Source organism: Balaenoptera borealis, assembly GCF_965194805.1.
Source record: "Balaenoptera borealis genome assembly, chromosome: 7".
NCBI classification, from domain to species: Eukaryota; Metazoa; Chordata; class Mammalia; order Artiodactyla; family Balaenopteridae; genus Balaenoptera; species Balaenoptera borealis.
The window spans coordinates 10,705,728-10,718,907 of NC_138864.1; the positions used below are offsets into that span (position 1 = coordinate 10,705,728).

At 45.6% G+C, this 13,180-nt stretch overlaps 2 protein-coding genes across 10 annotated transcripts in view; one reads left to right on the forward strand and one right to left on the reverse strand.

The window, feature by feature from the left end:
• VOPP1 (VOPP1 WW domain binding protein) overlaps nt 1-13,180 on the reverse strand; it is a 93,965-nt gene that overhangs the window by 4,129 nt on the left and 76,656 nt on the right. The window lies entirely within an intron of this gene.
• LOC309632294 (uncharacterized protein) lies at nt 1,569-10,445 on the forward strand. The gene is made up of 2 exons (XM_082399636.1): nt 1,569-5,562; nt 9,438-10,445. Exons 1-2 carry the CDS (start codon nt 5,194-5,196, stop codon nt 10,269-10,271), a joined length of 1,203 nt encoding a protein of 400 aa, XP_082255762.1. The 5' UTR covers nt 1,569-5,193; the 3' UTR covers nt 10,272-10,445.

Genomic DNA, 13,180 nt, shown 5'->3' on the forward strand with positions numbered 1-13,180 from the left:
GTATCCAAGGACCCGGGACCAGCTCAGTGTGGAGCGCGTGGGGAGGAGGAGAGGTCTGCGTAGGAAAGGCCCGGCTTCTGGTGCTGATAAGGGGCCCACCAGGCGACAGAGGGGACAGAGGAAAAGGGCAGGGCCCGCGGGAGCCCAGGCAGCTCTGGGGGCCTTCTTTGTGGAAGTGGCAGCAGAGACATGGCCTTGGCCGAAACCTCCCAGGAAGAGTGTGTGGAAGGGCCAGAGGACGGCTGGGGAGAGCAGCGCAGACAAGACCAGCACTCAAACGAGGAGAAACACAGGAGGTGTAGGCGGCGGCGAAGAATGAAAGGAGAATGGGAGGAAGGAGTGAAGCAGCGAGGTGGGAGCTGTGTCACCGGGCAGCAGGGGGGACAGCGCAGCACCGCGCCTTCTCAGCCCACAGGACATTCGGGATTTCTGGCCAACAGTTTCAGCACCATGGCTGGCACAGAAGCCCAGCTGCCGGGGCAAACAGCTGCTCCAGGGTAAGGGGTGAAGACCAGAGGGGAGAGGTGGTGGCTAAAGGGATGCACGACAAGGGCAGACGTGTTTTGTTTTGTTTTTTTATTCTTTAAAAAACTGCTTGAAGGGACTTCCCTGGTGGCGCAGTGGTTAAGAATCCACCTGCCAATGCAGGAGACACAGGTTTGATCCCTGGTCCAGGAGGATCCCACATGCCACGGAGCAACTAAGCCCGTGCGCCACAACTACTGAGCCTGTGCTCTAGAGCTTACGAGCCACAACTACTGAGCCTGCACTCTAGAGCTCATGAGCCACAACTACTGAGCCTGTGAGCCACAACGACTGAGCCTGTGAGCCACAACTACTGAGCCTGTGCTCTAAAGCCCACGAGCCACAACGACTGAGCCTGCGCGCCACAACTACTGAAGCGCACGCACCTAGAGCCTGTGCTCCACAACAAGAGAAGCCACCGCAATGAGAAGCCCACGCACTGCAACGAAGAGTAGCCCCCGCTCACCGCAACTAGAGAAAGCCCGCGTCCAGCAACGAAGACCCAACGCAGCCAAAACAAAACAAAACAAAAAAACAAAACAAACAGAAAAAAACTGCTTTAAATTAAGGTACAGTTGATTTACAAGATTATATTAGTTTCAGGTGTACAACACAGTGATTCAAAATCTTTATAGATTATACTCCATTTAAATTTATTACAAAATAATGGCTATATTTCCCTGGGCTGTACAATATATCCTTGTTTATTATTTTAGACATAGCAGTTTATACCTCTTAATCTCCTACACCTATCTTGCCCCTCCATCCTTCCCTCTCCCCACTGGTTACCACTAGTTTGCTATGTCTGTGAGTCTGCTTTGTTATATTCATTCGTTGTATTTTTTAGATCCCACATATAAGTGATAACAGACAGTATCTGTCTTTCTCTGTCTGACTTAGTTCACTTAGCGTAATACCCTCCAGGTCCATCCACATTGTTACAAATGGCAAAATTTTATTCTTTTTTATGGCTGAGTAATAGTCTATTGTGTGTGTGTAATGCAGTATATATATATATATATATATATATATATATATATATATATATATACACACACACATATACACCAGGTCTTCTTTTCCATTCATCTGTTGATGGACACTTAGTTTACTTCCATATTTTGGCTACTGTACATAGAGCTGCTAAGAATACTGGGTGGCATGTACTTTTCAAATTAGTGTTTTCATTTTCTTTGGATGTTTACCCAGGAGTAGAATTGCAGGATCATTTTATTTCTATTAGTTCTATTTTTAGTTTTTTGAGGAGCCTCCATGCTGTTTTCCATAGTGGCTGCACCAACTTACATTCCCACCAACAGTGCACAAGATTCTCTTTTCTCCACATCCTTGCTAACTTTTTGACATTAGCCATTCTGACAGGTGTAAGGTGATATCTCTGTGTGACTTTGACTTGCATTTCCCTGGTGATTAGTTATGTTGAGCATCTTTTCACGTGCCTATTGGCCATCTGGATATCTTCTCTGGAAATATGTCTATTCAGGTCTTCTGCCCATTTTTTAATCAGGTTGTTTGGTTTTTTGTTGTTGAGTTGCATGAGTTCTTTATATATTTTGGATATTAACTCCTTATATATGATTTGCAAATATTTTCTCCCATTCAGAAGGTTCCCTTTTTGTTTTGATGATGGTTTCCTTCCCTGTTAAAAGCTTTTTAGTTTGATGTAGTCCCATGTGTTTTTTTTTGCTTTTGTTTCCTTTGCCTTAGGAGACAGATGCAAAAAAATACTGCTATGATTTATGTCAAAGAGTGTTCTGCTTTATGTTCTCTCCTAGGAGTTTTATGTTTCAGGGCTTACATTTAGGTCTTTAATCGATTTTGAGTTTATTTTTGTATATGGTATGAGAAAATATTCTAATTTCATTCTTTTACATGTAGCTGTCTAGTTTTCCCAGCACCACTTACTGAAGAGACTGTGTTTTCCCCATTGTATGTTCTTACGGCAGAAGTATTTTTAAGGATGGGAAATGCTTGAGCGCGTTTATAGAGTTAGGGACAGAAATACAGGAAAGAGAGAGGATTTCTACAGAGAATATAAGCTCAGTGATGGCAGGGACCTTATAAGCCTGGTTCCACATTTGAACCCCACTGTCTAGCAAAGAGCCTGGTACACAGGAGGGCACCCAGCACGGTCTGTCACTTGGGCAGAGAGGAGCAGTACAGGCAGTGGCCTTAAGCAGCGGCACAGGGACCCACAGTTCCCTGCGTGGGAAGGGGGACCGGGCGCGCACACAGGCAGCCTCTGTACCACGTGCCACTGGGGGGCGGTGATTTGAGCAGACAGATTCCAAAGTCCCCAAAGAAGAGATGCTCACAGACAGTAGCAAAATGGTGACAAAGAGCGGCAGAGCCAACTGGTATGGGATTCAAAGTAGTCGGGACTGTAAGGATATAGAAGTGATGGCCAGGAGCCAAGGGGACACCAGCACCATCTCCCTAACTTAGCGAGGGCGGAATGTGGGAGAAGAGAACTAGCCCTTCAATTCTGAAGGCTTACGGTAGATGGTTTAGTTAGAGAAAGAAAAGGCAGAGCGTCTGTGAAGAAGCTGGAGTTAGAGGAAGACTGTTTCTCCAGGAGACAGAGGAAAGGATCAGGAGAAGTGCAGCCACAACGCTGCCCCGCTGTCCCCTCAGGTGTTAAGTGTCTGTAACAGCCATCTGCATTGCATCTGTAGCCTATGTGGAGGGCGCAGTGGGGACAGCAGGGGTATTGGTATTGCATCCACTTTCCTGAAGACACCGAGGCTCAGGAAGACACAACTTGCCAAGGTCACGCAGCTACTATACGGAGGCACTGGAATTTGAACCCAGTAGTGTACTGGAAAGCCCAGGCTCTTTCCACTATGGCATGTGTCTCACAACGGGGTGATGAAATGGGGGAAGAAGTTCCGGCTAAAGAGGGACGGGCAAAACCAGAGAGGGCTGGTGACGTGATGGACCTACATTCTGAGCACCGTCCGAGCACGAAGGGCTTGGCTAAGGGCCGTCACGACCCAGGCGCCCCCCGCTCCCCCACCCGCCCCGGGCTGCGCTCTTAGCCCGGCCACAGCGTCCTTCTCCAGAGACTTGAAGTCATTCCACCCCTTGCAGCCATCGTCTCTTCCTCCTTGAGAGTCTTCGTGCGATTTGAGAGGGAGCCCTAGATTCAGCAAAGGTGAGTCGACTGACAAGAGCCCCACCCGAGCGGACACACTGTTTAATTCAGTTTCCCAAGATTTTTGTATTTATGATCATTAAACATGATCTAATATAATTTTATTTTGGTTACACTAGTTTTACAAGTTACACTAGCTTTACAAAACAAATTAGGTAGATTTCCATAATTTTCTATACTTGTAGTAATTCATAAGCATTGACATGAACTGTTTCTTAAAAGTTTCAAAGATACCATATGAATTTGGAGCCATTCTGAAAGCTAACTCTTTGAAAACTTCCTCAAACTCTTGCTTGCTTTGTGGACCACTGAAATTTTCAATATTCTAATGAATCTTTGGTAATGTACACTTTCCTATCTTACCAAAATTTTCCATTTCAGGAGTACTTCTTTGTAATTTTTAATTTCCTCTGGATATGTAATGTTTCAATTTATGATTTTATTTTTTCTTTATTCAGCTTGACTAATTAGATTTATCAGGGATGGGATTGGCAATGTCATTTACTTTATTTAAAACTTACTTTATTGAAGTATAGTTGATTTACAACATTGTGTTAATTTCTGCTGCACAGCAAAGTGACATATATATATATATATTCTTTTTTATATTCTTTTCCATTATGGTTTATCACAGGATATTGAATACAGTTCCCTGTGCTATACAGTAGGATCTTGTTGTTTATCCATTCTATACATAATAGTTTGCATCTGGAAATCCCAAACTCCCACTCCATCCCTCTCCCACCCTTTTCCCTCTTGGAAACCACAAGTCTGTTCTCTATGGCTGTGAGCCTGTTTCTGTTTTGTAGGTAAGTTCACTTGTGTCATATTTTAGAGTCTACATGTAAGTGATATCATATGGTATTTGTCTTTCTCTTTCTGACTTGCTTCACTTAATATGATAAGTCCATCCATGTTGCTGCAAATGGCATCATTTCATTCTTTTTATGGCTGAGTAATATTCCATTGTGTATATGTACCACATCTTCCTTATCTATTCATCTGTTGATGGACATTAGGTTGCTTCCAGGTCTTGGCTATTGTAAATAGTCCTGCTATGAACATAGGGGTGCATGTATCTTTTCCAATTATAGTTTTTTCTGGATATATATTGGCAATATCATTTACTTTTATTGCCTTTTACCAAGCACTAACTTTTAGATCTGCAAAACAATTTTTCTTTTTCCTGTAATTAATTTTTATTTTTTTATTATGTACTTCTTACTGCTTTCTGTGAGTTTATTTCATTAATTTCTGAGCCTCTTTTAAGGAGAGGTCAGCTAATTCGCTTTCTTATTTTAAACTTTTAACAAAGAATAAGGCTATGAATTTACCTTTAAATGTCAGTTCACTTACATTGCATGTTTTTGTATTAATTTTTCATTGATACGTCATTCACTTGTGCATTAAACAAACACTGAATTCTTACTATTTGCCAGCACTGTTACGGGCACCCAGAACACAGCAATGATGAAAACAGAGAATCTCAAGTCCTTATGACGCTTGCAGTTAAGAAAGATAATAAGCAAGATAAAAACAAAGTATGTAGTATATTACTAATGACAGTGCTAAAGATAAAAATAAAGTGGGGATGTTGGAAACAGATAAAAAGAGAAAACAAAGAGGAGAAAAGGGAGTCCATTTTCTCACTGTTTGCAGAGGGAGGGTCTCTGAGAGGTGAAACACCTGGAAGAAACGAAGGAGCCCAACATGAGCAGCAAGTGTGTGAGGGAGGAGGTGATGGCAGAGCAGCCAGGTGGACACGAAGAGGTGGCCGTAAATGGAGAATGGACCTTTCGGGCAGAAGGACTCACGGCGCTGACGTCAGCAGCATGGCAGCCTGGACGTGTGAGGAAAATCAGAAGGTCAGTGCGCAGCAAGAGTGGAATGAGGGCCAGGAGAACAGTAGGAGAGGTGACCGGGGACAGAAGGGCAGTAGGGGGGGAAACGTGCAGACTTAGAGAGGGCCTGTGGCCGCTGTAAGGACTTCTGACGTGAACTGTGCTCTGAGTTCTGTTTTTACTCTGGTTCCTTTTCTGGAAATACAGCGAGTCCCCTACGTACGAACGAGTCCGTTCCGAGAGCGCATTCGTAAGTCCAATTTGTTCGTTAAGTCCAACAGAGTTAGCCTAGGTACCCAACTAACACAGTCGGCTATATAGTACTGTACTGTACTAAGTTTATAATACTTTTCACACAAATAATGCATAAAAAACAAACACAAAAAATAAAGAAAACATTTGTAATCTTACAGTATGGTACCTTGAAAAGTACAGTAGTACAGTACAACAGCTGGCGCACAGGGGCCGGCATCGAGTGAACAGGCAAGAAGAGTTACTGACTGGAGGAGGGAGAGGAGGTGGGAGATGGTAGAGCTGAAGGATCGTCAACAATAGGAGACGGAGGGCAAGCTGCAATGTCACTCACGCCTGACGTGAATGGCACAGGTTCTGGTTCCTGGCTGGATTCAATTCTATCTACCCTCTTGAAAAAACGATCCAGTGATGTCTGGGTAGTACTGTACCAGCTACATCACCGCTGCTTTTACGCTTGCTTCTGGACGTCCTGGGCTTGAAATAAAGATACTGTGCTACTGTACTCTATACAGTACTGTACAGTAAAGTACACAAAAGCACAACCACTTGTAGAGGATGCACGCCCGTGACAGTGTACGCCAGACACGTGAACTAACTTACGTGATTGGACATGTGAACGCACGTTAGCATCTTTGAAAGTTCACAACTTGAAGGTTCGTATGCAGGGGACTTAACTGTAGACTGAAGCAGAGGACGGGGGAAGCAAGAAGACTAGTTAGGAGGACTTGTGATAATCTGAATAAAAGGTGGCAGCTGTGGAGGCAGAGGTGGGAGAAAATGTGAAGATGGCTCTGAGACTTGGCCGAGCGGCAGAAGACCAGAGCTGCCATTCATCCAAATGGGAAGATGGGTGCGGCAGGTTTGCAGTGAGGGTGAGGGAGCACATCACGAGCACAGGGTCCTCCCTCACTCCTATCCTTCATTTACTCAATGAGTAATTTAGAGGAGGATTCTTTTATTTCCAAGTGGGTGCAGATGATTAATTTGCTCATCTATAGATTTCTTAAAACTACAAGTTTTAGTAATATTAGTAGCAGCGACTACTGCCATCCACTCAGTGTTGTCTCAGGCCATGTGTTAAGCACTGTATTGGATCAACTCATATGCAATCACCCTAAGACAGTCTTATCTCTACCTCACAGTTCAGGTGCTTGAGGCTTAGAGAAACTGAGTCACTTTTCCAGATGTGCTACAGAGACGTGAGGTTAGAAATAGAACCCAGGGACTCCCCTGGTGGTCCAGTGGGTAAGACTCCACGCTCCCAATGCATGGGACCCAGGTTGGATCCCTGGTCAGGGAACTAGATCCCACATGCCGCAACTAAGACCCAGCGCAGCCTAAGTAAATAAATAAATAAACATTTTTTTTTAAAAAAAAAAGAAAAGAAATAGAACCCAGAGTGTCCTAGTCCAGACCCCAAGGTCTGTGATTTCTGCTCTTGCAAACTTCTTCAGATTTTCTTTGTAGTGTACAATTTGATAAATTATTTCAAATACTCCATTTTTATATTTTGATCAGATTAATAATAATGCATTGACACTTGACAGTTTCCATCATACTTCCCTCTTAATTCTGAGTTTGTTTCATATACTTTGAAGTTATTCATGACTCAAGTTATATCCTCATTATCCAAAGTTATTTTTATCAGTATTAAAAAGATGTATGTGTATATATATATATATATATATATATATATATATATCAGGAAAATCATGGATTATTTCTTAAAAGATGCACAAAAGACTGGTCATACTAGTCAGCCTGAGGAAGGGAGCCAAAGCCCTGACCCTTCGTGTTTCCTTTTGCAAGGACTACCCATCACAAAGACGGCCCTTCTTTTACTGCTTCTTTGGGAGGGGGGGAGGAAGGGAGTTGAAAGGTGTATCTGTATTAGGTATCTGGCCTTTCAGGCTGAGCTGTCAGGGTCTGTAGAGATTATACAGCTGAAATTCTGCCAACACACAAATGAACACTGGGGCCCTCACATCCCACAAGAAGAGGCAGGCACAGCTTGTCCTCACAACTGTATGTGTTTCAGCTCTGATTTGGAGGGTAATTAAACTGTCAAAACACACTTCCTACTATTTCCATTTTCCTGCAGTTGGCATCATTTATTCAGGCCACTACCGTCACTGCAGGTTGACAGATTTAGTATAGGATTGGGACGCCAGAGCAGTCAGAACACCATCAACAAACTCACCGTAAGTGCACTGATCGGAAGGAATAAAAATGTATCTCCCAATGGGAATACCCCATCTACTTCTATTTATTTATTTATTTATTTTTTTAAATCAGGGGCTTCCCTGGTGGCGCAGTGGTTGAGAATCCGCCTGCCAGTGCAGGGGACATGGGTTCGAGCCCTGGTCTGGGAAGATCCCACATGCCGCGGAGCAACTAAGCCCGTGTGCCACAGCTACTGAGCCTGCACTCTAGAGCCCTCGAGCCACAACTACTGAGCCCACGTGCCACAACTACTGAAGCCTGCATGCCTAGAGCCCGTGCTCCGCAACAAGAGAAGCCACCGCAATGAGAAGCCCATGCACCGCAACAAAGAGTAGCCCCGCTCTCCGCAACTAGAGAAAGCCCGCACGCAGCAACGAAGACCCAATGCAGCCAAATATAAATAGATAAATAAATTTATAAAAAAAAAAATCAGTATTAGTCACATGAAAGGAAACCATTTTCAAAGACACTTTAAATCATGTTAACATCTCAGACGTCACTACCAACTGTCCTCTCCAGTCTCTGTGCACCTGTGTGATCACACAGTCGGACTCAGGACCATGCTGTAACACAGCAGCCCGCCCCTTCCCTAAATACAGCTTCACACGTGTCCTGCCACAGTTACTGGCCTTGACCTTGACTATCAACTTGAGTGCCACATAATATGCCAGAAAGAAGAGAGACCATAATGTCATCTTTTCCTTTGTGGCCCCAAACCCCCTCCCCACACTCAGCCTCAAGTGTGCAAGTTTAGTGAGGCCCTGCTCAGAGAGCCCTGAAATCCAGCCCCACTCTCCTCCAGACTCACAGCTCTGCTGTAAGCCAAGGCTTTATATTCTTCCCCCTGTTCTAAAAGTTCTCCAGTTTTATTGAGCTGTAGCTGACACGTAACATTGTATGTCATGACGATTTGATACACACGCGCATCGTGAAATAATCACTACAGTGAGCTATCATCCACCACCTCATAGTTGCACATAGCTGCACATTTTTTCCCCTGTGATGAGAACTTTTAAGATCTACTCTCTTACCAGCTTTCAAATATAAATAAAGTTACCTGTGGTCACCACGCTGTACATGACATCCCCAGGACTTACGTACCTTGTAACTGGACGTTTGGCCCCCTAGCACCCGCTGTCCCTTCACCAATCCCCCCTTCCCACAGGTTCCTGAAGGGCGGTGAGCACGTGTCCCTCCCGCCCTCCTAGCGCGTGAACACGGCGCCGCTGCCAGTCAGCCACTGGTTTCTGAAGGAACAAAGCCTGTCTGTCCTCTGTGCCGAGGACGGCGTAACCAGGGCCCGCCAGCGGCGCGTCGGGGAGGACTGGGGAGGCTGCAGCACTGAGGGAGCTCTGACTGTCTCTAGTTACTCTGGCCACCGCTGGACATAAGACTATAACTGAGACTGCTTTTCTTCACAGACGTTCATTTTGCCGATAAGATGCAGAGGCTCAGAAGAGACAGTGCCCACCCCAGGGCCCACAGACCTCAGGCCTCCTGACTCCCGGCCCAGGTGCCTCTCCTCGGTCCCCAGACCAGCATCTCCGCACTCGCCGTGCTGGTGCTTCCCTGCACAGGCCCCGGGGAGCTGGATCTCAGCCACGGCCTTTGACCGGCAGCCCTTGTTCAGCCCTTGTTTCTTTGGGTTCCTAGGCAGGTTTGGAGCCCCCCCTCTGAACCTCAGCCTCCAGGCCTACTTTGCTGGTCTCTTCCCCCCCGTCCTGCTCCAACCACACCAGTGCCCTGGAACCGTGATGCTGCCACACACCCCACCCAGATTTGAGCATCTTCGTAATGTGCAGGTCTCTGCTCTTCTGCACTCAGCCTTGCTGGGCTGGGGAGCTGGTCCCAGCGGGACACCACTGCGTACCCCTCTGCATACCGGGCTCGAGTGCCGCCCTTCCCCAGCCCTCCAGGGAAAGAGTATTGATTCTTTAAAACCTGCCCTTTCGGGCTTCCCTGGTGGCGCAGTGGTTGAGAATCTGCCTGCCAATGCAGGGGACACGGGTTCGAGCCCTGGTCTGGGAAGATCCCACATGCCGCGGAGCAGCTGGGCCCGTGAGCCACAACTACTGAGCGTGCGCGTCTGGAGCCTGTGCTCCGCAGCGGGAGAGGCCGCGGTAGTGAGAGGCCCGCACACCGCGATGAAGAGTGGCCCCCGCTCGCCGCAACTAGAGGAAGCCATCGCACAGAAACGAAGACCCAACACAGCCAAAAATAAAAAAACAAAAAAACCTGCCCTTTCTTCTTCATGAATGAGCAAAACTCACCCGAATCCACTTCCCCTCCCCCAGATCAGCAGTAGAGGGAAAACGGAGCCACCTGGCAGATGGGCAAGCACTGCCCGCGGTTCGCAGGTATCGTCTCTCCCTCCGCACCAGCCAGGTTCCTCCCGGGCCCAAGGACCTACCACGTAGGGTCAGTGCACCCCGTTCCCTTCCCAGACCGCCTGGCCCCCGGCCTGCCCTTACACACACACACACACACACACACACACACACACACACACACACACACACACACCCCATGGGCACAAGCCTGAGCACTACAGGGTCTCAGCAAGCAGCCGCAGGGGCGTGAATCTCACCCACAGGAAGAGGCGGGTCTCCAGGCCGAAATCATGGAGAAACCAATAGACCTTATTTTTCTTCATTGTGACTAATTCTAAAAAATCAAAGTAATTAAATTCTTCCCAAGCATAGTGCTGTTAATTAATGACACAGCCCTGGATTTTGTGGAGAAAGTATGTATACGCCCACAGAACAAAGCAAGCCTTCATACGATGCTCTGGTGTGTTTGGGGACTGACCATTTCATACTTTACAGGCCTGTGAGAAGTGTACAAATGGAGGAGGATGGTAAATGAAGCAGCAGCTGTGACTCCCCACAGAGAGCTGAGGATACCCGCATCAGAGTCTCCCAACAGAAGGTGAGCGGGCTGTTTTTCACAGGCCCCACTGGTGACTGCATTAGGAGAGGGCTTGGAAGAAAATAAAGCAGCCCCCATTTCTCTGAACGCCCCCAACTGCAGGGTAGAACCGTATCGGGTCAAACCACACTACCCTAGTCGTGGGAGAGCCCCCAGTCTCCACTGTTCACAGAGAGGCTCAATATTGTTGATGTGGCATCTCTGCTGCCCTAGGATGCCTACAACAGTGCCTGCCGTTGATGCCACAGCTGTGGGACTGAGAGCAGCTGCTCGGACTCTGCAGCTCAGGAGTCTCGGTGGGCAGGCGTGTGAAACGCAGGCAGCAAAGGAAGACACAGGAGCCTTGCTGGCTGCTCCTCGGTCCCCCACCCCTCATGCCCTCACTTCCACTTAAATATACTTACAAACTCTTCTGCCCCTTCCATCCATACAACAGATTGAGTTTCCCGCTTACACAGCTTCCCAGCATCCTGAACTTTCTCCACATACGTCTCATCATGGTTGGTGACTGTACAGTAACTTGTGCAATGACACAGTGCTCCAACACACGGTTGTGCAAATCGTGCAATGCACAAGGGGGTGAGTGAGGGCTGGAACCCAGGCTGCATTCCAGTGTCCCAAGTACCTGCAGCACCTTAGCAGGTGTGAAATATGGGTCGAGTGATGCTCCAAGTGTGGCCATGGTAAATCCCTACCCCAGGTTGACCGTTCACTCAGCTGACAGATGTAAGTCTGCTTGGTGCTTGAGATGTGAGTCCTGCGAAAGCACTCAGCCCAGTGGGGAACCCAAAATATACGTAGGGATTAAAACTCACCATGATATACAGAAAATCCTAAAGACTCCACCGAAAAACTATTAGAAATAGTAGACAAATACAGTAAAGTGGCAGGGTACAAAATCAATACTCAAAAATCTGTTGTTTCTATACACTAACAATGAGCTCGCAGAAAGAAAAACTAAGAAAACAATCCCATTTATAATTACAACAAAAAGAATAAAATACCTAGGAATAAATTTAACCGAGGAGGTGAAAGGCCTATACACTGAAAAACTGTAAGACATTGATGGAAGAAATTGAAGATGACACAAAGAAATTGAAAGATATTCCATACTCATGGATTAGAAGAATAACATTGTTAAAATGTCCATATTACCCACAGCAATCTTCAGATTAAATGCAATCACTACCAGAATCCCAATGACATTTTTTTCACAGAAATAGAAAAAAAAATTCTAAAAGTTATATGGAACCACAGACCCCAAATAGCCAAAGCAATCCTGAGAAAAAAAGAACAAACCTGGAGGTATCACACCCCTTGATTTCCAATGATACCACAAAGCTATAGTAATCAAAACGGCATGGTATTGGCAGAACAACAGACACACAGATCAATGGTACAGAACTGAGAGCTCAGAAATAAATTCACACATACATGAAGAACTAATTTACAGGAAAAGAGCAAAAAACATACAATGAAGAAAGAACAGTTTCTTCAACAAATGGAGCTGAGAAAATGGAACAGCCACATGCAAAAGAATCAGACTAGACCACTATCATATACCACACATAAAAATTTACTCAGTATGGATTAAAGACTTGATTGTAAGACCTGAAAACATAAAACTTCTAGAAAAAAATATAGACAGTAACCTCTTTGTCATCAGTCTTAGCAATATCTTTCTGGACATGTCTCCTCAGGCAAGGGAAACAAAAGCAAAGATAAACAAATGGACTACGTCATAGTAGTAGTAGTCTTTGCACAACGAAGGAAACCATCATCAAAACAAAAAGGCAACCTTCTGACTGGGAGAAAATATTTGCAAATCATCTATCTGATAAGTGGTTAATATCCAAAGTATATAAAGAACTCATACAACTCAACAATAACAACAAACCTGATTAAAAAATAGGCAGAGGATCTGAATAGACATTTTCCCAAAGAAGACATCAGATGACCAACAGATGCAAGAAAAGATGCTCAACACCACTAATCACCAGGGAAATGACAATTAAAAACCACAATGAGCTATCACCTCACATCTGTCAGAGTGGCTATTACCAAAAAGATAAGAAATAACAAGCGTTGGCAAGGATGTGGAGAAAACAGAACTCTTGTGCAATGTCATTAGGAATGTAAATTGGTGCACCCACTGTGGAAAACAGTATGGAAGCTCCTCAAAAATTAAGACAGAACCACTGTATGATCCAGCAGTCCCACTTCTGGGTATTTTTCC

What these genes read in the sequence shown, in the direction of transcription:
- LOC309632294 (XM_082399636.1), top strand. Translation starts at nt 5,194, where the DNA reads ATGACGCTTGCAGTTAAGAAAGATAATAAGCAAGATAAAAACAAAGTA. An exon ending in CGTGTGAGGAAAATCAGAAG is followed by an intron (nt 5,563 to 9,437) that starts GTCAGTGCGCAG and finishes TTTTCTTCACAG; the next exon opens with ACGTTCATTTTGCCGATAAG.